Genomic DNA, 27,500 nt, shown 5'->3' with positions numbered 1-27,500 from the left:
GAACAGAATAAGATGGTCTGGCAGTGCTACCCCCCCCCCCCCCCCCCCCCCCCCCCCCCCGCGCCCCTCAACTCTTTTCTTCTGAGAATGGCCATAACTAAAGGACCCAACGCATTCAACCTTATACATGTGTGGACACTGAAATCATGAAACCTATGTACAGTATGTATTGGTGAATAGTAAACAGTCAGGACCTGTTTGCTGGGACTCTCCCTGTCTGTCTGTCTGTCTGTCTCTCTCTCTGTGCGTGTGTGGTGATGTAGTGTGGTATGGCGTGATGAGTGTGTGTCTGCGTGATATGTGCTTCGGTTTCTGCATTTTCTATGATGCATCAGTTGCAGTTTTAACTTCAAAAGGCTGTAGGTTTTTCATCAATTGGCAATAAATTCGGTTTTTTTTTCTTTCAAACTCATGTTTGTTTGTATTTGTTTGTTGTTGTTTTTTTCTCTCCCGTGAACGTTTAACTTCACACAACATAATTATGATATTATTTTAGTATGTAAGAGTCTACTCTTTAGTAATCTGCTAAAAATGGACTGGACAGTTGACATCCATTTTTCTCTCGTGAACGTTTCACTTCACACCACATATGATATGTCAGTATGTTAGGGTCTGCTCTTTTGTAACCTACTTCAAATCGACAGGACACTTGACAGCGAGCATGAAGATTTTTGTTGCTGTGTTAACTGTGTTGAAAGCAAAACAATAACGGCTCTGTGACGGATAGAGATCACCACTGATGACTGACTATCGTCAGCTGAGCCGCCGAATGTGATTGGTGTTGACATGATTACCAAAGTATTTGTATTTGTATTTCTTTTTTATCACAACAGATTTCTCTGTGTGAAATTCAGGCTGCTGTCCCCAGGGAGAGCGCGTCGCTACACTACAGCGCCACCCATTTTTTTGTATTTTTTCCTGCGAGCAGTTCTATTTGTTTTTCCTATCGAAGTGGATTTTTCTACAGAATTTTGCCACGAACAACCCTTTTGTTGCCATGGGTTCTTTTACGTGCGCTAAGTGCATGCTGCACAAGGGACCTCGGTTTACCGTCTCATCTGAATGACTAGCATCCAGACCACCACTCAAGGTCTAGTGGAGGGGGAGAAAATATCGGCGGCTGAGCTGTGATTCGAACCAGCGTGCTCAGATTCTCTCGCTTCCCAGTACTGAAGAAAACAAGTGACAACAACTGCTATCGATACATATCTAGCACCCACCTTCGGTCAGACACTAAACTCTATACAGCGCTTTACAATCACGGGGTCATTTGCACAGCAGGCTGCCTACCTGGTCACAGCCGACGGAGAATACAGCTGCCTTTGGACACTCTTCATTCCTTTCACTCGTTGTCGTTCAATCACGTTTCAGTCCGTCATGCACGCATGCACGCACACGCACACATACACGCGCGCGCGCGCGCGCACGCACACACAAACACACAAGAGCACCCACCCCCACCCCCACACTCACGCACAAGAACACACACACACACACACACACACACACACACATACACACACAACGCGCGCGCGCACACACACACACACACTCACACACACACACACACACACACACACACAAGAGCACATCCCCCGATATCTAAAGATATTTACAGGCGGCTCTGTTGTAAATGATAGAGCTGGTGCTGCTTTCGTTATTCCAGACCTTAACTTTCAAAACTCATTTCAACTAGGAGAGAATAAGTCCATCTTCACAGCTGAACTCATAGCAATTCTAATGGCGTTAAATTTCATGATATCCTTTCCGAAAACTACATATATTTCAGATTCTATTTTGTGTTGATTCTAAATCAGTTCTTCACGCTATTGAACTTATAAAAGGAACGGTTAGGTATGAACTCATTATTGAAATTAACCATTTGATTCACGAACTCTTACTAAGAGGCTCTCACATAACCTTTTGCTGGATTCCTTCTCATTGCGGTTTTTACTATACTGAAAAAGTTGACATTTTGGCTAAAAAAAAAAAGGAGCTAGAAGCTCCACGAAGGAGTTAGATTTAAATATTTCGCTTTCACTACAGGAATGTTACACCATGGTAGAAAAAGTCCAATGGTCAAAATTTCAGTTTGAGGAAAAACACACCGATAACTCGGAGTTACATAAGAACATACAGAAAATGTATGGTTTCGTGGGAAAACATTACCATAATGATTTTCATTTCAAATCATTTCTGTAATCTGCAGATGGAAAATGAATTGTTTTAAGACAAAATATGTCAGTAATGTTTCTTGCATCTGTGGTGCTCACATAACAGCCGATCATATACCAACTTGCGATATGCTAAAGTCTCAAATCCCTGAACTGAAATCATCTTCAGTGTTGACGATATTCAGCAGTCCATTGCTAATGTATGACTTTTTCAACTCCTTGTTAAATAGTCCAGTTGGTTCGCTGTTATAGTTGTTAGTTTTTCATTAGAAATATGTTATATTGTTATGTTTTTTGTTTTTTGTTTAACAAAACTTAAATCAATCATTTTTTTATATGTAACACACACACACACACACACACACACACACACACACACACACACACACACACACACACACACACACTTACACACTTTCACTTACTCGCATGTGTACACAGTAATTCCCCCCCCCCCTCCCCCTCCTCCCACTCGATTTTTTCCTACCCTCGTCTCAGTAATATCACTTACAGTGAAAAGACGTTAAACTAAAGAACGAACGAACATCCACCGATCCACCCCCCCTCACCCCCCCCCCCCCAACTCCGCCCCCCCACTTCCCTCACACACACGTCAACTCGGTCACTGACAAGCCAGCTCAGTCAGCACAGAAAAAAACCCCACTAAAACTCACGTCCTCCCACGGGCGTCAGTGTGGCTGGGCTGGGCCCCCATCTCCAGGAGGACTTGAACACAGGCCTGGTGGCCCAGGGTGGTGGCGTAGAAGAGCGGGGTGCAGTGGTTCTTGTCCAGCGGGTCCACCCGCGCCCCGCACGCGCCCACCAGGGTGCGCGCGCACTCCCCGTGACCCCTGCTGGCCGCGCAGTGCAGGGCCGACAACCCGTCCTTGTCCGGGCAATCCACGTCGGCCCCTGCCTCTTTAAGGATCCGGCAGGCCTCCGAGTTACCTTAAGGGAAAAGGTTTTAAATTTTTAATATTTTTTTTTAGCAGAATAAGCATTCAAGGCTCTTTTTGCCTGTCTTTCTTTTCCTCTTTTTTTTTTTTTTTTTTTCTTCTAAATCCGGCCATATAAACAAAGAGAGAGAGAGAGAGAGAGAGGGAGGGAGAGAGAGAGTGAGAGGAGAGAGGGAGAGAGAGAGAGAGAGTGTGTGTGTGTGTGTGTGTGTGTGTGTGTGTGTGTGTGTGTGTGTGTGTGTGTGTGTGTGTGTGTGTGTGAAAAACAATTACAAACAGAACACGGGGAAAAAAAAACCCAACAACATTGTCGCACATCAGAGTAACATTATGGAATCATTGCTACACGAATGATAGTTTACCGAAGGAGAAGATGACTATGAGAGAGAGAGAGAGAGGGGGGGGGGGGATCAGAGTCAGACATAGAAATAGCGAAAGAGAGAGGGAGAGAGAGAGAGGGGGGGATCAGAGTCAGACATAGAAATAGCGAAAGAGAGAGGGAGAGAGAGGGGGGGGGGGGGGGGGGGGGGGGGTCAGAGTCAGACATAGAAATAGCGAAAGAGAGAGGGAGAGAGAGAGGGGGGGGATCAGAGTCAGACGTAGAAATAGCGAAAGTGAGAGGGAGAGAGAGAGAGAGGAAAAGACAGTGGAAGAGAGGACAAGTCGAGTGATGCTCACATACATCAATCAAGAAAATAAGGTCATAAAAAGTGGTGGTATGGGCAGGGGGCGGGGTTAACACCGATGAGACTCTTAATGAATTACAATTGAACGCGGACAAGACCGAAGCAATCATCATCGGAACTAAACAAAAAAAAAAACTGTCTTCCATCACAACTGGCACCATCAAACTTGGCAGTACATCCATCCCTCTTTCCAGCTCAGTCAGGAATCTTGGCGTTGTCCTTGACATCACACTGTCCATGCAAAACAATTATCAGTCAGACCTGTCAATCCTGCTATTGTCAATTGCGGCGCATCAGTTCCATTCGCAACATCTAGACTTGTCGTTTCTCTCATTCTCTCTCGCCTTAACTACTGTGACTCTCTATTGTCTGGTTTGCCTGCTTCATCCATTCAGTCCCTTCAGCGCATACAAAACTCTGCTGCCCGACTTGTCCTCAGAAAGAAAAGATCTGAGCACATCACTCCTCTTTTGCATCATCTCCACTGGCTCCCTGTCTCACACAGAATAAAGTACAAGATCAGCACTCTATGTTATAAATGTATTTTCAAAATCTGCCCCTTCCTATCTCTGTGGCTGCCTTCACCTCTACACACATTCTCGCTCTGTACGATCGGCTTCGGATCCACTCTGCTTACGCATACCCAGATTCAAAGACTCCACTGTTGGCAGCTGTTCTTTCTCTGTCTCTGGACCTGCAACTGGAATGAACTTCCTCTTTCGCTTCGTCAGGTCTCCGCACTCGGCTCTTTCAAGTCTGGCCTTAAAACCCACCTCTTCCCAAGATGGCCTCCCTCCCCTGCCTTTTCTTTGTCTTGAGTTGTTTAAGTTTAGAGTTATGCATGCGTGTGGATGACTGGTGTGAAAGCGCTTTGATTTGTCTCTGCAAAAGTTTAAGCGCTACATAAATACTTATTATCATTATCATCATTATCATTATTATTGTTATGAGAGAGACAAAGGCGGAGAGATGAGGGCGTGTTGATTTTAACAGGATTATATATATACATTTCTATATTATTTACAGCAATGTGTATTAACAACAACACATACAGTTGCTGATGTGGATCAAAAATAAATACAAAGCTTATGTGCTGGTCAATAATACATACAAACACTGTATACAGTGGGTTTTCTCTGTTGTTTCTTTCGTTCTACAGGTAAAATAAAATAAAATAAAATAAAATAAACGATCTACTAAGAGACACGCGAAAATTTATCGCTCCCCAACCTTTACCACTCAAGGCAGTAAGTACCAGTAACACTCCCCAACTTTTACCACTCAAGGCAGTAAGTACCAGTAACACTCCCCAACTTTTACCACTCAAGGCAGTAAGTACCAGTAACGCTCCCCAACGTTTACCACTCAAGGCAGTAAGTACCAGTAACGCTCCTCAACTTTTACCTCTCAAGGCAGTATGTACCAGTAACGCTCCTCAACTTTTACCTCTCAAGGCAGTAAGTACCAGTAACGCTCCCCAACCTTTACCACTCAAGGCAGTAAGTACCAGTAACACTCCCCAACGTTTACCACTCAAGGCAGTAAGTACCAGTAACACTCCCCAACGTTTACCACTCAAGGCAGTAAGTACCAGTAACACTCCCCAACCTTTACCACTCAAGGCAGTAAGTGCCAGTAACTCTCCCCAACCTTTACCACTCAAGGCAGTAAGTATCAGTAACGGTCCCGAACTTTTACCACTCAAGGCAGTAAGTACCAGTAACGGTCCCGAACTTTTACCACTCAAGGCAGTAAGTGCCAGTAACGCTCCCCGACTTTTACCACTCAAGGCAGTACGTACCAGTAACACTCCCCAAATTTTACCACTCGAGGCAGTAAGTACCAGTAACGGTCCCGAACTTTTACCACTCAAGGCAGTAAGTACCAGTAACGCTCCCCAACTTTTACCACTCAAGGCAGTAAGTACCAGTAACGGTCCCGAACTTTTACCACTCAAGGCAGTAAGTACCAGTAACACTCCTCAGCTTTTACCACTCAAGGCAGTAAGTACCAGTAACACTCCCCAACTTTTACCACTCAAGGCAGTAAGTACCAGTAACGCTCCCCAACTTTTACCACTCAAGGCAGTAAGTACCAGTAACGCTCCCCAACTTTTACCACTCAAGGCAGTAAGTACCAGTAACGCTCCTCAACTTTTACCAATCAAGGCAGTAAGTACCAGTAACGCTCCCGTACTTTTACCACTCAAGGCAGTAAGTACCAGTAACGCTCCCCAACCTTTACCACTCAAGGCAGTAAGTGCCAGTAACGCTCCCCAACCTTTACCACTCAAGGCAGTAAGTACCAGTAACCTTCCTCAACTTTTACCACTCAAGGCAGTAAGTACCAGTAACGCTCCCCAACTTTTACCACTCGAGGCAGTAAGTGTCAGTAACGGTCCCGTACTTTTACCACTGAAGGCAGTAAGTACCAGTAACGGTCCTGAACTTTTACCACTCAAGGCAGTAAGTACCAGTAACGGTCCTGAACTTTTACCACTCAAGGCAGTAAGTACCAGTAACGGTCCCGTACTTTTACCACTCAAGGCAGTAAGTACTAGTAACGGTCCCGTACTTTTACCACTCAAGGCAGTAAGTACCAGTAACGCTCCACAACCTTTACCACTCAAGGCAGAAGTACCAGTAACGCTCCCCAACTTTTACCACTCAAGGCAGTAAGTACCAGTAATGCTCCCTAACCTTTACCACTCAAGGCAGTAAGTACCAGTAACGCTCCCCAACTTTTACCACTCAAGACAGTAAGTACCACCACCACCACCATCACCACCACTATCATCACCATCACCATCATCACCACCACCACCACCACCATGATGACCACTACCTGCACTGGCTGCCCAGATGACGGGTGTGCGGTCATCCTTGTCCTTCACGTTGGGGGACACCCCGCTGGACAGCAGCTTCCTCAGCAACCGCGTGTCGCCCTCCCCCTCCACCGCCACCACCCCTTTCCTCCTCCTGCTCCTCTTCCTCCTCCTCTTCTTCTTCTTCCTCCTGCTGCTGCTGGCTCCTCTCCTCCCCCTCGTCCTTCTCCTCCTCCTCTTCCCCCTCTTCCCCCTCCTCCTCCTCCTCCTCCTCCTCGTCGTCGTCGTCGTCTACTTCCGTCACCTCCTGGTCCTGGGCCTTGGGTTTGCGCAGCATTTGGGCGGCGTAGTGGATGGGGAAGGCCTGGTGCCTGTCGGCGGCGTTCAGGTCAGCACCGTACTCCAGCAACACGTCCAACACGTTGGCCCGCCCGCACACTGTGTGCGAGTGTGGAGGTTTTTTTTTTTTTTTTTGCAGGGACAGAAACAAGACAAGACACGACAAGACAAGACAACACAAGACAAAAGACGAGACAAGACAAGACAAGACAAGACACGACACGACACGATAAGACAAAAGATGAGACGAAACAAGACAAGACGAATCGAGACAAGACAAGACAAGACAAGAGACGAGACAAGACAAGACAAGACGCGACACGAATAGACAAAAGATGAGACGAAACAAGACAAGACGAATCGAGACAAGACAAGACAAGACAAAAGACAAGACGAGACAAGACGAGACGAGACAAGACGAGACAAGAGAGAAGACAAGACACGACAAGACAAAACAAAAGACGAGACAAGACAAGACGAGAAGAGACCGAGACCAGACCAGACCAGACGAGACAAGACAAGACAAGACAAAATCTTTGTTATCGGTGGGTGATAGATAAGCAAGTAACATGATGGGTGTTTTTTTTCTGTTTGTTGTTGTTGTTTTCAATGCAACCCCCCCCCCCCCACCCACCAATGAGGGGATAAAGCTAAAGAAGTAAAAATGAGTAAAGGGAAGAAAGAACATCAAAATCAAAACACGTTCAAAATACATTCGGTTTTTCCAGATTATCCCACCATTCACAACCATTCCACCCCTAAAGCAAAATAAGAGAAAATAGCATGAAAATAAATAAATAATACAAGAGACAGAGGTGTGGGGTGTAGGGGGAAGGAGGGAAGGAGGGAGAGAGAGGGAGTGTGTGTGTGTGTGTGTGTGTGTGTGTGTGTGTGTGTGTGTGTGTGTGTGTGTGTGTGTGTGTGTGTGTGACTTGACTTGACTTGACTTGACTTGACTTGACTTGACTTCATTTATTGTCATAAAATCCCGAAGGATTAATAGACACAACAAAGAACAAAGGGAACAAAGAAATAAACGGTCATCTAATACGCATGCACTGAAATACATAGTTGGCGAGTGTTTTTTGACAGTCATCGCAGGTGAATAAATGACTTGGTTTTAGGATATTGTTTTGTATTTTTCTAGAGATCACATTTGATTGATGATCATACTGCTGTATAGTTGTGATTAGATGGTTTCGCAAATTATGAAATAAGATGCACGTATCTAAGAAATGTAATTCATCTTCAACAACTTCACATATAGCACATAACCTCTCTTCTCTGGGAATGTTTGCATATCTTCCTCGTTCGATATTTGTGTGTGTGTGTGTGTGTGTGTGTGTGTGTGTGTGTGTGTGTGTGTGTGTGTGTTGTGTGTGTGTGTGTGTGTGTGTGTGTGTGTGTGTGTGTGTGTGTGTGTGTGTGTGTGTGAGACCCACCAACCAACCCACCCACCCACCCACCAACCAACACACCATCCCACCTGTCGCCCAGTGAGCCACCGTGTGCTGCTCCTGGTCCCGGCACTCCAGAGAGGCCCCCCGCTTCAGCAGCATGCGGATCAGGGGCACGTTACCCGCGATCACCGCCATGTGCAGGGGCGACAACCCCTCGCCGTCCGTGGCCGAGAGCAGGGAGGGGTCGGTCTTCAGCAGCTGCTCAGCGCAGCCCGTGTCGCTGTTCTCCACGCAGTGGTGCATGGCCGTGCGTCCGTGAACGTCCCGCGAATCCACTCGGGCCTGGGGAGGGGGGGGGGGGAGGAGTTGGGGGGTGGGGGGGGGTAGAAAGTATAATTGTATTTACACTCTCACAAGAAAACTCCGCTCTTCCTTTGACTATTACCTTTTGAAACTTCCTCATGTCAATACAAGAACCTATAGTGAACGTTCTTTCTTCTTTGCTGCTCCTCACATCTGGAACAACCTTCCTCATCATATCCGTGGATCTGATTCTATTTCTGCTTTTCGCTCATCACTAAAGACTCATCTTTTTAAAACCTATCTATAAGTACTGTCAACCTCCTTTTCTCCAGCCCCACCCATGTCAGCTCACTTTGGATGTATGTAGAGTGGGAAAGGGAGAGTGTGAGTGGGGGGAGGGGTTTTTGAGAAAGAGTGGTCATGGATGTTTTATGTTACCTGAAATATTTTTCTTTCATGTAAAGCGCCCTGAGCTCTCAGTGAGAAAGGGCGCTATATAAATGTACATGTTGTAGTTGTTGGGGTGGGTTCTATCTTCGACACAGCGTTTTCCACAAGAGGGTAAGGAAGAACAAGAGGTGGAGGAAAAGGGAATGAACACCTCACACAAGGTCATTTTACAGAGGGTGAGAGTGCCTGACAGTGCGCAACAATGCGCGAACCTCTCATCAGTATGACAACAGGCCAAACATCGAAACACTAGGACCCGTCCGGTCCAGCCGATTCTCACGCTCTGGCTAACAGTTGCTGTGACGGGATCAGCTAAGCTATCTAGAACTGTACTCACTGACACTGAGGAACAATGATCACAATAAAATCATATTCATAAGAAACACGCAATTGCTTCCCCTAGCATCACGAGCAACAACACGCAATTGCCTCCCCTAGCATCACAAGCACCACCACGCAATTGCCTCCCCTAGCATCACAAGCACCACCACGCAATTGCTTCCCCTAGCATCACAAGCACCACCACGCAATTGCTTCCCCTAGCATCACAAGCAACACCACGCAATTGCCTCCCCTAGCATCACAAGCACCAACACGCAATTGCTTCCCCTAGCATCACAAGCAACAACACACACGCGCAATCTCAACCACACATTCATTCAAAGTGCCACAAAAATAAATGCTATTGCATACATTACTATTATTATCGTTAAAAGGTTTTAGGCTACGTTCACATTCATTAAAAGTCAGTCCCTGACTGCCAGGGGGGAAAAAGAACAACAGCAGAAAGAGATGTTTCTAGTCATAGTCTTCTAGTTCTTGTTGCTTATTTATAGTCCAGCCTACCGCACAGGTTCGTGTCAGGACTGGTTTTCTAGTCATGAATCAATACTCAGAACAATCAGCCCCTACTGAAAACTGAGAAAATTAATCTGGAGATAATTATGAAATCACTGTAGACCAAAATATAACTAGGTGTAGATGAATGTTCAGCCTTCTAATAAACACGTTTCCCCTTTCTTTTGATGACGTCATCAGTGTCGTCACTATGGATGTCAGCGCTGCGTCCAAAAGCTGTCAAGGGGTTTTACATTTTATTAAGCATGGCCTGTTGCCGTCAGCCTGACACAGCAACACACACACGTGTACACACACACACACACACTCTCTCTCTCTCTCTCTCTCAGACACACAGACACAGACACACACACACACACACACACACACACCACAGCCAGATGGTGCCAGCTGGAAACAACACGGAGTTCTCCAGAGACGGAAGAAACGATTTTTGTTGGGATGCACGCTACCGGTATCATTGAAGAGTTCCGTCCCTTGCACCAGCCATCCGTATATATATATATATCACTGGCTGGAGATGGCTGGTCGCCAGTGTGAACACTTACCACCGCCGTACATGGCGGGAAAGTGCAAAATACCGTGCGCATAATTCTCGACAAGTTTCTGTTAGCTGCTGGTAGCATGTTTTGAATGGGCTTTGTGGGAATGTAACCTAAAGGTCCGTCCCGTGGCCTTTTTTCGGCCATCAAGGTCATGAACAGACCGCTGGAGAGTTCTACGGCCATCTTCGGCCTTTTGAGCAAGTACATCGATGGGCGCAATAGCCGAACAGTTAAAGCGTTGGACTTTCAATCTGAGGGTCCCGGGTTCGAATCACGGTGACGGCGCCTGGTGGGTAAAGGGTGGAGATTTTTACGATCTCCCAGGTCAACATATGTGCAGACTTGCTAGTGCTTGAACCCCCTTCGTGTGTATACGCCAGCAGAAGATCAAATACGCACGTTAAAGATCATGTAATCCATGCCAGCGTTCGGTGGGTTATGGAAACAAGAACATACCCAGCATGCACAACCCCGAAAGCGGAGTATGGCTGCCTACATGGCGGGTTAAAAACGGTCATACACGTAAAAGCCCACTCGCGTTTATACGAGTGAACGTGGGAGTTGCAGCCCACGAACGCAGAAGAAGAAGCAGAACAAGCGCATCAAGCTCTTACTGGAAATCGAGAGTAATGCCAAAGGCGATCGGCTTAGGTACAAGCAGCAAACATGTGCTGCCCTCCATTTCTTCAGTTGCTGCAACCAAATTATGTACAATTTTTATCTATCTATCTATCTATCTATCTATCCATCCTGTCCAATCAACCTATCATATCCCGCCCTATCTCTCTCTCTTTCTACTTGTCTGTCACCCGCTCTCTCTCTCTCTCTTGTCCCTACCACCAAAGACTCTATATACAGTCTGTTCTCTCTCTCTCTGTGTCTCTGTCTCTGTCTCTCTCTCTGTGTCTCTTCATGTCTCTCCTTAGTTCAACACACACACCCTCGCCCCCCCCCCCGCCCCCGACCCTCCCAATCCCCCGCACTCCCTACCCCCCAACCCCTGGACAATCCAGCATCACAAACCATGGCCCTGTCATCTTTCGTTGCTGCAACATTCATGGGGGGTGGGGGGGGGACAGTCTCTCTAATTGGCTACCCGTGTAACTCATCCCCCCAACCACCCCTCTCCGCCCACACACCTCACCTCCCCCCCCCCCCCAAGCTCGATCTGCGCCATCTAAGCAGCCAGAAATTGCCCACAGGCGGTCCATTCCAAGCGGCACCCCCTGTCCCTAACGCTGAGAGCGTGCGTGTGATGAATGTCATTGTAACGTTAACATCCCACTTTGGTTTTAGGCTGCACAGACGGGAGCGTGGTAGTGGAAATGCGCCCACACCCCCCTCCAGTGTGTGTGTGTGTGTGTGTGTGTGTTTGTGTGTGTGCGACTGAAGCCGAACTGAATGACACAGGAAACGGATGACGAGCGCCTAAAGGCAGCTCTCAGCCAACTCTGCCCAGCCAGCCAGGCAGCGTGTTGTTGCAAATAACTCCGTGTTTGTGAAGCGCTTAGAGCTGGGTCTCCCACCGAGGATGGGTCGCTATATCAGTATCCATATCAATCAATCAATCAATCAATCAAAGTGCATCGGGCTGATATCCTCCGGGTTTGTGGTTTGGGTCGCTGGCACCCAGTGATAGGTTGAGAGTGGATATTACATTGGCCTATCTATCTATCTATCTATCTATCTCACACAGGCCTATCTGTCCATCTATCTATCTATCTATCTATGCTTGTCTTTTGGACAAGGCAATAGACCTAGGTGTCAAGTGAGCAGCACATATGTAAAAGAACCCACACAACAAGACCAAATATATATATATATATATATATATATATATATATATGTGTGTGTGTGTGTGTGTGTGTGTGTGTGTGTGTATACTGATATACGGCAGAGCCACTCGAAATTCAGGGAGATGCAATGCAGTGCAACGTAACACCTGACGAGACAGGGCAGGGCAGAACGGTTCGAAACACACCATAACACAACATCACACCACACTATACCACACCACACTGTACCACACCACACCAACACCACACTACACCAACACCACACTACACCAACACCACACAACACAACACAACATCACACTACACTATACCACACCACACTGTACCACACCACACCAACACCACACTACACCAACACAACACCACACCACACCAACACCACACTACACCAACACCACACTGCACCAATATGACACTACACCAACACCCAAAAGAACACAAACACAACACAATACAAGCCGACAACGATAACACGAAGAGAACACCAACACCACACAACACAACACAACACAGCGCAGCACAACACAACACAACACAACACCAAAAACAAAATCCAACAAAACCCCCAGTCCAACCCAACCCTGCGCACGCCAATGGACCATATAAACACTGTGCAACACAATGCAAAGCATCCACTGGAAACCCTAACTCTCCAAGAGGAGGGACATGATCGCTGATAAGGACGCGGGGCTGATGTCATCATTGCCAGAAGCGCACCGGGGGGAGTTAATTTCCGGTTGTCATGGTGAGAGCAAACAAACCGATGCAGTGTGCCTAGCGAACCGCACTGAAATCTTGTTCTTTTTCTTCTTGGTATAGTTTTTTTTGAGTGTGTGTTTTTGTGTATGTTTTTTTGTTTGTTTGCTTGATTAGGAATGAAAAGTTATGGTTGGAGAGAGAGAGCAGATTCAATGAAGCGTACGACTGAGAGAGAGAGAGAGAGAGAGAGAGGGGAGAGACAGAGACAGAGAGATAGACACAGACAGATACACAGTGAGACAGAGACGGAGATACAGACGGACGCATAGTGAGAGAGAGAGAGAGAGAGAGAGAGAGAGAGAGAGAGAGAGAGAGAATTTGGAATGGTTTATTTACAATCAGGCCACAGACCATAGTGAAGGGGGTATACGTAAACATAATACAACTCAGCGAAAACACATAAACAAATAAGCATTAATATAGACAACAAACCGTGTATTGTATCCGTGTAAATATATAGGCAACAAAAAATACATTATAACTGTTTTACGAAGTAACAATTTCTCTTAATTTGAATGCCTTATATAAGAATACCGAAAAATTATGTACGTCATTGATAGTGCTTGACGACATTAACAAATTCAACTTGAACAGAGAGGGATGCTTGTAGTACTTAGGTTTTTATAAACATTTGACGTACATGTTTTAGCGCAAGAGAGAGACAGAGAGACTGACAGAGATACGGATACGGATACGGATGTTTTATTCAATATAGGCCATGGCCCCTCATGAAGGGGTGGTGTAAACAAACATTACAGAGGTAATATATTCAGATATATAACATAACACAGTTGTAACCTGAAAATGAGAAAAACAGTCATTATCTGCATTTAGTCTTATTCACACATAATAACAAAAAAGCGGAAAACTAGCACACACTCAACTGCATATTGTATTTCTAATCTTTAAGGCTTTATACAAGTAAATTGCTAGCTGTTTATTAACGTGTTCCTTAGTGGATGACATGAGCAAATACAGTCTGAACAAGGAGGGTTGCCTATGAGACTGACAGAGAGACAGAGAGAGGTATGGGGCCACAGGAGGAGAAAGAAATGGGGGGTGGAGGGACAGATCAGTGAAACAGAGGAACAGAGAGATAAACAGAGACAGAGACACAAAGACAGGGGTAGACAGACACAGAGACAGAGACAGAGGCACTGACGCAAAAAAAAAAGGAGCACGATTTGCACAGACAGAATGAGAGAGACAGAGACAGAGACAGACAGACAGACAGACAGAGACAGACAGACAGAGACAGCACACACACACACACACACACACACACACACACACACACACACACACACACACGTATACACACATATAGGTGTAAAGAGAAAAAATATACAGACAGACAGATGAACACACACACACACACACACACACACACACACACACACAGAGAGAGAAAGAGAGAGAGAGAGAAAGAGAGAGAGGGAGAGAGAGAGAGAGAGAGAGAGAGAGAGAGAGAGAGAGAGAGAGAGAGAGAGAGAACTCAAAACTCAGAAATGGTTTGATGTACATCGGCCTTGGGCCACTATACAGAAGGAAGACTCGGGTCGGGAAAGGGTCAAAACAAGTAGATGCTGTTGACAGACAGACAGACAGACAGACAGAGAGATGGACGGATAGATAGACAGACAGATAGACAGATAGATAGACAGACATTAAGAGAGAGAGAGAAAGAGAGACAGCAGACAGACATAAAGGCAGAGCCAGAAGAAGAAGAAGAAGAAAAAGAAGAGACAGACAGACAGACAGACAGACAGAAGAAGATAGAAGAAGAGTGAAAAGAAGAAACACAAGAAAACAGAACCAGAACCCAAGCACCAGCCAGACAGACAGCCAGACAGACAGCCAGACAGACAGCCAGACAGACAGCCAGACAGCCAGCCAGCCAGAAGCCCCCCCCCCCCCCACCCCCCCACCCCTTCCCAATGAAACCCACCCCTCTGTCCAGCAGCAGCTGCAGGGTGTGCAGGTTGTCGTTCTGACAGGCGATGATCACCGGGGTGGCCTGCTCTTGGTCCTCCATGTTGATCACCTCCCCCACCTCCTCCTCACCCCCGGCGCTCAGCGCGCGCGCCAGGTACTCTGACTCCTGCACGGCGCAGCACCGGTGGATGACGGTGGTCCCGCGGTGGTCCACCACCCGGAGGTTGGGTTTGAAGCTGTCAACAGTAGCCAAGAAGAAACACGGTTTCTTGTAGTGTGCGGTGCAACGTCGTTCTTTGTCATAACATGCATCCAGACAGTAGCAGGAGTGTAGGAGTGTAGGAGACACAGCAGTAGCTAGCAGCAGAGGCAGCGACCGTAGCAAGTAACATGAACAATCGTCATCATCATGATAATAATTATCTTTATCATCATCCATCATCATATCATCATCATCATCAGCAGCAGCAGCAGCAGCAGCAGCAACAACAGCAGCAAAATATTGGCTGAAACAACTATCGTTAAATGAGTCTGGGTTCGAAGCAACAAGTGTCACAGACATCATGGCTGCCTCCTACTGCTCTACATCTTTGTGACAACATGCGACAAAAACAGCAGCAGCAGGAGCAGTATTTGATTTTCATTTGTATTTCTTTTTATCACAACAGATTTCTCTGTGTGAAATTCGGGCTGCTCTCCCCAGGGAGAGCGCGTCGCTACACTACAGCGCCACCCCATTTTTTAAAAAAATGTTTTCCTGCGTGCAGTTTTATTTGTTTTTCCTTTCGAAGTGTTTTTTTTTTCTACAGAATTTTGCCATGGACAACCCTTTTGTTGCCGTGGGTTCTTTTACGTGCGCTAAGTGTATGCTGCACACGGGACCTCGGTTTATCGTCTCATCCGAATGACCAGCATCCAAACCACCACTCAAGGTCCAGTACATAGTGGAGGGGGAGAAAATATCGGCGGCTGAGCCGTGATTCGAACCAGCGCGCTCAGATTCTCTCGCTTCCAAGGCGGACGCGTTACCTCCTGGGTGGCAACAACAGAGGGGGGGGGGGGTGGGGGGTTGGGGGTGTTCACGTGACGCACTTCATCGCTCATTCATTCAACCACACACATTTTACGGTTCATTGCAAACTTCGGAGAAGTATACCTATGCTCACGTCACCACACAAAAACAAAGGAATCTTCCTCGCGTAACCAGCAACAGCATCAGTTTTATTCAGATTTTGATGGAACCTTGCAGAGGTAACAACAACGAACCCATCCTTCAAAACACAACTGCTACAAACAGAAAGAATTTTTTTTTTTTTTTACCAAGTTCTCCAATTTCCCACACAGCAACGAACGTGCACCAGGAGGGATACAGACACGGTGACTCCCTCTCAAAAATCCCCTTCCGCAAGTTATTGCACACATGCTACACCTTGTCAAGCACACTGTTAGCTACACACATATACCGTCAGAAAAGCAACAGTGTCATGAAGGCAGAGTCTAACGGGGGAGGAGGACATGGAACAACAGCAGCACTGTAGCCCCGAGTCAGCTGTGTTGGGGACAGCAGAGGGGGGGGGTGGGGGGGGGGGGGGGGGTATAGGGCGGTGAACTCAGGCCTAATCCTTCAGCTGGGCTGACGACGGCCAGCAGCCTGTGTTTTATGAGCACACAAAGCACACAATGCCAGACCTGTCTGACACATCAGCTGGCGTGACGTAGGCGTTTGTATTGTCACGTCTCGACGTTCGATTGTCCATCAGGCTAGATTTCGTCAGAAAGAAAGAAAGAGTTTCAGTTTCAGTAGCTCAAGCAGGCGTCACTGCGTTCGGACAAATCCATATACGCTACACCACATCTGCCAAGCAGATGCATGACCAGCAGCGTAACCCAACGCGCTTAGTCAGGCCTTGAGAGAAAGAAAGAAAGGAGGAAAGAAAAGAATAAGACACAAGACTGTATCAATGCCCTGACAGAACCCAAGTGTTTGAAAATCCCAGTGGAAATATTTCGGTGCGGTAGTTTTCTTCTTGAATCAATCAACCAATTAGCGTAGTTATTTATTCATTCATCTATTTATTGGATACGTCCTTCACGACGGGTCCTTTCTCAAACTATCATCACCGTCATCGTGTTAACAGGCTGTGTCTTGTTGACAGGCTCTCTCTCTCTCTCTCTCTTTGTGTGTGTGTGTGTGTGTGTGTGTGTGTGTGTGTGTGTATGCGCGCGCGCATGGGGGCGTGCGTGTGTGTGAGCGTGACTGGCCGTGCGCGCTTACAAGCACTTGCATGTATAATCCTCCTGCATTTGTGTTTGTATATAATTTTCTTTTCATGTTTGTACTTTTAATGTACTATCCCTTCACACCCCAACATCCTTTTGTACCTCCGGTGCGTTTGATAAAGGAGATACATATTCTGTTCTATTCTGTTCTATTCTTATGTGTTCTATTACATTCTATCTGCTTCAGCCGTTGTTTGAGAAAAGAGAGAAGCGACTCCAACTACACTTCACTGATGTCGACGCGACAGTTTTCACGGTGGGGTGTGAGAGAACCTGTATCATACACGCACACACAGACAGAGACACACACAGCACAGACACACAGACACACAGACACAGACACAGACACACACACACACACACACACACACACACACACACACACACACACACACACACACACACTACAGCCAGCATGTACCACTAACTAGCATCCGAATCAGCGCCACACAGGGCGGAGAGTGGCAAGTGGTCAGGAAGTTGTTGGATCCGCTATCGGGATGAGACCCTGTCCGTCATGAACCGCGTCGTACTGAGAGTATAGTGAGAGCTGTAGTATCAATGGTTTCCACAACGCAAAGGGAACTCTTTTACAGCTTAGTCTTTTGTGCAGGGCTATGACTCTCAAACTAGGAGGCAACATTTCTCCACTGCAATAGGAAATCTTTTAAAGCTTAGTCTTTTGTAAAGGACTATGACTCTCAAATTTGGAGGCAAAATTTCTCCAATGCAATTGGAAATTATTTACAGTTTTGTCTTTTGTGGATGACTATGACTTTCAAACTAGGAGGCAACACTTCTCCAGTGCAACTGGAAATCATTTAAAGCTTAGTCTTTTGTGAAGGACTGTGACTCTCAAACGTGGAGGCAAAATTTCTCCAATACAATGGGAAATCATTCACAGCTGTCTTTTGTGGAGGGCTATGACTCCCAAACTAGGAGGCAAAACTGCACTGGCATTTAGTGCTGCAGCCTAGGGGGCCAGTTGGCCTTTGGGAACCATCCCAACGCCGACTGTCCTAAAACCCTCTTGGCCGAGAGAGTGGGGATGTAACTTGGGCAAGACACTCTCCACTATAATCAAGTTCTAACCCAAATAGTCGGGATAGCAGTTACCTCCTCTGCTGTTCTGATGGTCATAGTCGGACACGACTGACTATTATAAATAAACATAGAAAAGATGGTGTCTAAGAGTAGCCTGATGTGTAGAAAATATGGCCCGGCCTACCACCGAAAATGAAGAGCAGTAGGTTCATGGATAGCAGACTCATGATCTGGTCGCACTTCAGTGACATGGGTCCTCTAATGCGACATTGGCGGTGGAAGGGATTTAAATGAATATTTATTTTATATACATACATACATACATATATATATATCAACCTACTTGCTGTTTAAAGAATAGAACCTACTTTGTAAGGGAAAAAAGGAAAGAGAGAGAGAGAGAGAGTAAAGAAATGTGCCTGGGTGTGCTTGTGAAAGTGAAATGGGGTGGGGAGTACGGTTGCGGGGGTGCGGAGGGGGTGAGGGGGTGACTCCGGATGAGCAGAGGAGCGGGAACAGTCCATGGGGATTGGGGATTGACTTGCGCACGTCGGGTGTAAAGCAGACCGTCAGGACTTTGAACGTCAAGACTTTGGCTACAGAGAAGTCAGTCAGTATTGATGCGGGTCTGACAACCAACGACTGGACATCTCACAGATAGCTCTTGACAATCGTAGTCTGGTAGAGAAGTCGCTGGACTACATTTCAGCAGTTCTAGTCCGCGTGTAAGACTAGCACTTCGCTCACAAGTCAGTCGCTCGCCATGAATTCCAACTTCCGATGATTTGTCTCGGACAAAGCGTTTACTCCGGGCGTTTCCGTTTTCGCCTTCCCCGGGAATAGGACCCAAGGTCACCACAAGGGACGAATGACGAGACAGTCAGCACGTACACCAGACATCCAGACCCAGGTAGAGAGAGAGAGAGGAGAGGGGGGAGGCAGGAAGGAAGGAAGGAAGGAAAGGAGTAGCGGTATTGGGAAGGAGGTTGGGGGCTGGGGGGGGGGGGGGGGGGGGGGGGGTGCTGGGGGGGGGGGGGGGAGAGCACGGAAACAAGAAATTCATTGTCCATACTTTTTTGTTTGTTTTGAGAAACACGGAAACTGCTTGTTGCAGACTGTTTCTCATCATCAGGGAAATCAACCTGTGTACTTGTTCTTTTGTTGTTGTTTTTTTCGGAAATGGAGATGTCTTCTCCTTCTTAGTTCGTGGGCTGCAACTCCTACGTTCACTCGTATGTATACGAGTGGGCTTTTACGTGTATGGCTGTTTTGGAGATGTAATATCGATGATCTTGTTGAACACTCCATACACCCCAGCGGAAGAAAATGTGTAGATAATTAACTATCCAAACACACATACAAAAATCAGAATATGGGTGACCAAAGTTGGATAATCAACACAGTAGCCCACAGTCAAGACGCCGATGCACCAGATCACTGTGGAACATACAAGAAGCAAGGTGGCAGAATGGTTAAGCCGTTCATCTGCCAGCACAGAGAGTCCGTGAAGGTCTGGGTTCCAATCCCGCTCTTGCCCTTTCTCGCAGATTTGGCTGGAAAATCAAACTTTTTTTTCTTCTTCTTTCCGTTACACGACCAACATCGATCTGCCGATGACTCTGTCGTGGTTCATGCATGCTGGGTGTTTCCGTGTCTCCATAACCCACCGAACACTGACATGGGTTACAAGATCTTTAACGTGCGTATTTGATCTTCTGCGCGCGTATAAACACGAAGGGGGTTCCAGGCCCTAGCAGGCCTGCACACATACTGATCTGGAAGATCGGAAAAATCTCCACCCTTTACCCACCAGGCGCTGTTACGAGATTCGAACCCAGGACCCTCAGATCGAAAGTCCAACGCTTTAACCACTCGGCTATTGCGCCCGTCTGCGCGTCTGGTCATTCGGATGAGACGATAAACCAAGGTCCCGTGTGCAGCACGCACTTGTCGCACTGAAAAAGAACCCATGGCAACGAATGTTGTCCTCTGGTAAAAGTACGTAGAAGAAAACAACTCTGTTAGGTACACAAACATATCTGCATGCACTCCAGGCCTGACTAATCGGGTTATGCTGCTGGTCATGCCTAGCAGATGTGGTGTAGCGTATATGGATTAGTCCGAACGTGGTGACGCCTCCTTGAGAAACTGACCCTGACACTGTCATTGTTGCTGTTTGTTCAGTTTTGGGTTAGATTAAGCAGGATGGACACACACACACACACACACACACACACACACACACACACTACCACATCACACTACACACACACACACACACACACACACCAACACACACACATACACACACGCACACTACCGCACCACACCACACGACACGAAACCACACACACACACACACACACACACACACACACTACCACATCACACCACACACACACACATACGCACACGCACACTACCGCACCACACCACACGACACCACACCACACACACACACATACACACTACCACCACACACCACCACAACAACAACACACCACACAACACACCACACAACACCACAACACACCACACAACACCACAACACACCACACAACACCACCACAAAAACACACTCCTCCAAACCCCCTTAACCCCCCCCCCTCCATCCCTCCTCACCTGAGCAGCAGAGTGAAGATGTCCAGGTGCTTAACACATCACACCACGACACACCACACACCACCACCACAACACACCACACCACACACCACCACTACAACACACGACACAACACATCACACCACGACACACCACACACCACCACCACAACACACCACACCACACAACACCACACAACACACCACACACCACCACAACAACACACAACACCACCACAACACATCACACCACACAACACCACCACAACACACCACACAACACATCACACCACGACACACCACACACCACCACCACAACAACACACCACATAACACATCACACCACAACACACCACACAACACATCACACCACAACACACCACACAACACAACACACCACAACACACCACACAACACAACACACCACAACACACCACACAACACATCACACCACAACACACCACACAACACATCACATCACACCACACCAACACACCACACAACACATCACACCACAACAACACACCACACAACACACCACACAACACACCACACAACACATCACACCACACAACACACCACACAACACACCACACAACACACCACACAACACACCACACAACACACCACACAACACCACCACAACAACACACTCCTCCAAACCCCCTTCCCCGCCCCCCCATCCCTCCTCACCTGAGCAGCAGAGTGAAGATGTCCAGGTGCTTAACACATCACACCACGACACACCACACACCACCACCACAACACACCACACCACACACCACCACTACAACACACGACACAACACATCACACCACGACACACCACACACCACCACCACAACACACCACACCACACAACACCACACAACACACCACACACCACCACAACAACACACAACACCACCACAACACATCACACCACACAACACCACTACAACACACGACACAACACATCACACCACGACACACCACACACCACCACCACAATAAACACACCACATAACACATCACACCACAACACGCCACACAACACATCATACCACAACACACCACACAACACAACACCACCACAACAACACACCACACAACCCAACACCACCACAACAACACACCACACAACACATCACACCACAACACACCACACAACACATCACATCACACCACACCAACACACCACACAACACCACCACAACAACACACCACACAACACATCACACCACAACAACACACCACACAACACACCACACAACACACCACACAACACATCACACCACAACAACACACCACACAACACACCACACAACACACCACACAACACCACCACAGAAACACACTCCTCCAAACCCCCTTTCCCTCCCCCCCATCCCTCCTCACCTGAGCAGCAGAGTGAAGATGTCCAGGTGCTTAACACATCACACCACGACACACCACACACCACCACCACAACACACCACACAACACATCACACCACAACACACCACACAACACAACACATCACACCACAACAACACACCACACAACACACACCACCACAGAAACACACTCCTCCATACCCCCTTCCCCCCCCCCACCCCCATCCCTCCTCACCTGAGCAGCAGAGTGAAGATGTCCAGATGTTTAACACATCACACCACGACACACCACACACCACCACCACAACAACACACAACACCACCACAACACACCACAACAACACATCACACCACAACAACACACCACACAACACATCACACCACAACAACACACTCCTCCAACCCCCTTCCTCCCCCCCCCCCCCATCCCTCCTCACCTGAGCAGCAGAGTGAAGATGTCCAGGTGCTTCAGGTAAAGGGCGTAGTGCAGCGGGGTCCGGAGGGTCTGCACCTCCTGGGCCGTCACGTCCGCTCCGGCCTCCAGCAGCTGCCGACACAGGTCGGCGTGACCCTGCTGCACTGCCAGCGTCAGGGGAGGCGTCCCGTGCCCGTCAGCCTCGTCCAGCACCTGGAGGAAGGGGGGTTGGGGGTGGGGGGGTGGTGGTGGTAGGTCAGTGGAGAATCAGGGGGGTCAAGTCAAGTCAAGTCAAAAATGATCTTCATTGAGGGTAAAAGAATAAGCTTATACAGCTTTTTTTACATCCTGCCCTCATTAAAAAAAAAGAGAAGAAAATTAATTTTTTAAAAATTAAAAAAGAAAGAAATGGGGGAAGTGGGGGTCTGGAAAGGATAATATGGAAATAAAACAATTACAAGAAACACACAAAAATTTTACCGAGAACAACAACAACAACAGAAATAATACAAGCGTAAATAGCAAAAAAAATTTACATATGATACTGACACGATTACAACACGCAGTGCGACATTCTTACATCATTAACTTAATTCAGGAAGAAAAGAGAGAGGGTTAGTGTGTGTGTGTGTGTGTGTGTGTGTGTGTGTGTGTGTGAGGGGGTGGGGAAATCGAGGGGGTCAGGGGAGGGGAATCAGAGGTCAGTGGGAAATCATGGCATCATGGGGGCATGGTGGAATCAGGGGATCAGGGAGTAAGGGGGGAATCATGGGGGTCAGGGGGTAAGGAGGAATCATGGGATCATGGGGAATCACGGGGGTCATGGGGTCAGGGGAAAATGGAGGTCAGGGGGTAAGGGGGAATCATGGGGATCAGTGGGTAACGGGGAGTCATGGAGGTCCGGATGTAAGGGGGGATCATGGGGTCAGGGGGAATCACGGGGGTCAGGGGGCAAGGGGGAATCATGGTGGTTAGGAGGTAAGGGGGAATCACGGGGGTCAGGGGGCAAGGGGGAATCATGGGGGGCAGGAGGTAAGGGGGAATCATGGGGGTCAGGGGGTAAGGGGGAATCATGGGGGGCAGGGGGTAAGGGGGAATCATGGGGGGCAGGGGGTAAGGGGGGGGAATCATGGGGGAATCACGGGGGTCAGGGAGTAAGGGGGATTCAGGGAGTCGGGGGAAGGGGCGTGTGTGGCAGAGAATGATAGTCATCAGGACGAGGGGGTGGGGAGGGAGGAGGATAACAGTGATGCTATTGAAACGGTACTACTACCACAACAACAACAACTACTACAACTACTATTTCTACTTCTACTACTTCTACTGCTACCGCTACTGTTGTTGCTGCTGCTGCTGCTACAACAACAACAACAACAACAACAACTACTACTACTACTACTACTACTACTACTACTATTCTTATTATTATCATTAGTAGTAGTACTAGTAATAGTAGTAGTAGTAATAGTAGTAGTAGTATCATTATGGTGATAAAAATTATGATAAAGATGACGATGATGGAAAATCCACCGCGCCGCATTGAAGAAAAAAAAGAGAATACCCCCCTCCCCTCTACATCCCCACCCACCCCCACCACCGACCCTCCCCTACTTCCCCCCCCTTCCCCCCGTTCCATCTCCCCTCCCCACCGCACCCTTTCCCGTTGATAACCCCATTTTTCGCGGAACAGATGAGAAACACATTCCATGCCCACTCCCACTCGAATCAACAAAAAAAAGAAAGAAAAAGATTCTCGCTTCCCGAGAGAGAGTAAACGCTGACAGCCAACCGTTCTTATTAACTCACTCAGTACGGCCAGTCCTCTCTTCTCCTCTACACAGACCCCTCGGATGTCCAGTGGGTGTCTCAATGACCCAACCTTTAGCTTCCGTCGTAAGGATTGTGGTATTCTTTGTCAACATTCACCTCTTCAGTATAAGAGCCTTCCTCTTGCAATATTTTGATGATGGTAATTGGGGTGAAACGCTGTTAACGTCGTCTCTTTCGCCGTTCGTATGGAGAGAGTTAAACCTTCAGACAACACAAATTCAGCCCGGTCCATGCAGCTCCACCAGTCTTGCAAGCAACAAATTTTAATATTATTATTATTATTGTTATTACAGGGGGAGGGTGTGGTGGGGGAAGCGGGAGGGGTGGTGGTGGTGGTGGTGTAGGCAGAAATAACGACGTGATTCGTGGAGCTCTATACATCAATTTTATCAGCTGTCAACGTTGCAACAAATTACGACAGCGACCGGAAGAGAAAACTGTCCGATGTAGAGGTCCCGAGACTGTGTCTCTGACATGGGTTTCTCCCTCTCTCTCTTTCCTATCTCTCTTTCTCTCTCCCTCCCTCTCTCTCTTTGCTATCTCTCTTTCCCTCTCTCCCTCTCTCTCCAGTCTCTCTCCCCCTATATCTCTCTCCTATCTCTCTTTCTCTCTCTCTCTCCCTCTCTCCTGTATCCCTCTCTCTCCTATCTCCCTCTCTCTCCCTCTCCTCCCTCTCTCCTATATATATATCCTATCTCTCTCATCTCTCTCTCTCTCGCTCTCTCTCCTACCTCTCTATCTCCCCCTCTCTCTCCCTCTCTCTCCCTGTTTCCTCCCTCTCTCTCCCTGTTTCCTCCCTCTCTCTCCCTGTCTCCTCTCTCTCTCTCTCCCTATCTCCTCTCTCTCTCTCCCTGTCTCCTCTCCCTCTCTCTCCCTGTCTTCTCTCTCTCTCTCTCCCTGTCTCCTCTCTCTCTCTCCCTGTTTCCTCCCTCTCTCTCCCTGTCTCCTCTCTCTCCCTGTCTCCTCTCTCTCTGTCCCTGTCTTCTCTCTCGCTCTCTCCCTGTCTCCTCTCTCTCTCTCCCTGTCTCCTCTCTCTCTCTCCCTGTCTCCTCTCTCTCTCCCTGTCTCCTCTCTCTCTCTCTCCCTGTCTCCTCTCTCTCTCTCCCTGTCTCCTCTCTCTCTCTCTCCCTGTCTCCTCCCTCTCTCTCCCTGTCTCCTCTCTCTCTCTCTCTCTCCCTGTCTCCTCCCTCTCTCTACCTCTCTCTCCCTCTCTCTCTCCCTCTCTCACGCTGTTTCCTTTCTCTCTGTCTCTCCCTCCCCCTCTCCCCCCTCTCTCCTATCTCTCTCTCTCCCTCTCTCTCCCTCTCTCTCTCTCTCTCTCTCTCTCTCTCTCCCTCTCTCTCGCTGTTTCCTTTCTCTCTCTCTCTCCCTCCCCCTCTCTCCTATCTCTCTCTCTCCCTCTCTCTCCCTCTTTCTCCCCCTCTCTCTCTCCCTCTCTCTCGCTGTTTCCTTTCTCTCTCTCTCTCCCTCCCCCTCTCCCCCCTCTCTCCTATCTCCCTCTCTCTCCCTCTCTCTCCCCTATCTATCTCTCGCCAGTCATGCTGTGTACTTTCTGTGTGTGTGTGTCTGTGTGACGCGAACAGAAAAGGCAGAAAGACAGGAAGCCGAAGTGAAATCGTTAGCGCACAGTGGGGCAATAGGATCGATCGATCATGCCTGGACAGAGGGGGGTGGGGGTGGGGGCGCGAGGGGTAGTGAGAGAGAGAGAGAGGGGGGGGAGGGAGGATAGGGTGTGGGCGGGGATGGCGTGAGGGGGAGGGGGAGGGGTAGGGGTGGGGGTGGGTGGGTGGGTTAAAGAGAAGCAGACAGCCACGGAGAAAGACAAAGAGATAGAGAGACACACAGACAGACAGACAGACACACAGACTGAGAGACAGACAGTCAAGAGGCTGAAGAAAAAAAAATCATACCAGCTTAGTGATCGAGTGAATACGATGCACTTTGCTGAGGTCGATACAAATCTCTAGAGAAACAACTTTCCTTTCTCTCTCTCTCTCTCTCTCTCTCTCTCTCTCTCTCTCTTTCTCTCTCTCTTTCTCTCTCTCTCTGTGTGAACAATATCCCTCTCCCCCATCTCTCCCCCACTCCCTCTCTCTCTCTCTCTCTCTCTCTGCCACCCTCTTTCGGTCTTCACTCTCTCTCCCTCATCTCCCCCTCTCTCTCTTTCTATCCCCCTATCTCTCTCTCTCTCATCCCCCCCTCACTCTCTATATCCCCCTATCTCTCTCTCTCCTCCCCCTCTCTCTCTCTTTCTATCCCCCTATCTCTCTCCTCCCCTCTCTCTCTATCCCCCTATCTCTCTCTCTCTCCTCCCCTCTCTCTCTCCTCCCCTCTCTCTCTCCTCCCCCCTCTCTCTCCTCCCCCTCTCTTTCTCTCCTCGCCCCCCTCTCTCTCCTCCCACCCCTCTCTCTCTCCCCTGTCTCTCACTTTCTCTTCCTCTACCCCGTCTCTCTCCACGTCTCTCGCTCTCCCTCTCTCTCTCTTGTCTCCTCCCTCTCTGTCTCACCCTTATTCTCCTCCCTGTCTCTCCCTGTCCCTCCCTCCCCCTTCTCTCCCTCTCTTTCGTTTTTTCTCTCTCCTCTCTTTCTCTCTCTCTCTTTCCTCTCTCCCTGTCTCTCTCCATCTCCCCCCCCCCCTGCCCCCTAGATGCCATTGTTTTAAGCTTAAAGGAGGAAGGTGGCAGAATGGTTAAGACGCTCAGCTGCCAATACAGAGAGTCCGTGAGGGTGTGGGTTCACCTTTCCTGTTCCCGGCTGTCGTCATTGAAAGCCTGTCACCACCTCTGGCACCAAACAAAGTCTGTCACCACCTCTGGCACCAAACAGCTGGGCAGCTTCACGATGAATTCACCGTCATCCAAGGAGGAAGGTGGCAGAATGGTTAAGACGCTCAGCTGCCAATACAGAGAGTCCGTGAGGGTGTGGGTTCGAACCTCGCTCTCGCCCTTTCTCC

The 27,500-nt window shown here is 48.2% G+C and overlaps 1 protein-coding gene across 1 annotated transcript in view; it reads right to left on the bottom strand.

Moving 5' to 3' along the window:
• Nucleotides 1-27,500, bottom strand: part of LOC143281484 (uncharacterized) — a 70,956-nt gene that overhangs the window by 34,459 nt on the left and 8,997 nt on the right. The window contains exons 2-7 of the mRNA XM_076586694.1: nucleotides 22,741-22,931; nucleotides 15,039-15,261; nucleotides 8,466-8,721; nucleotides 6,912-7,078; nucleotides 6,661-6,817; nucleotides 2,849-3,122 (exon numbers count right to left, since the gene is read on the bottom strand). Of these exons, the coding sequence (XP_076442809.1) occupies nucleotides 2,849-3,122; nucleotides 6,661-6,817; nucleotides 6,912-7,078; nucleotides 8,466-8,721; nucleotides 15,039-15,261; nucleotides 22,741-22,931 (1,268 nt within the window). The remainder of the gene's footprint in view (nucleotides 1-2,848; nucleotides 3,123-6,660; nucleotides 6,818-6,911; nucleotides 7,079-8,465; nucleotides 8,722-15,038; nucleotides 15,262-22,740; nucleotides 22,932-27,500) is intronic.

The sequence above is a fragment of the Babylonia areolata genome, chromosome 4, assembly GCF_041734735.1.
Source record: "Babylonia areolata isolate BAREFJ2019XMU chromosome 4, ASM4173473v1, whole genome shotgun sequence".
NCBI classification, from domain to species: domain Eukaryota; kingdom Metazoa; phylum Mollusca; class Gastropoda; order Neogastropoda; family Buccinidae; genus Babylonia; species Babylonia areolata.
Note: the sequence above shows the minus strand (reverse complement) of the source record. Positions and strands in the feature narration are given on the sequence as shown.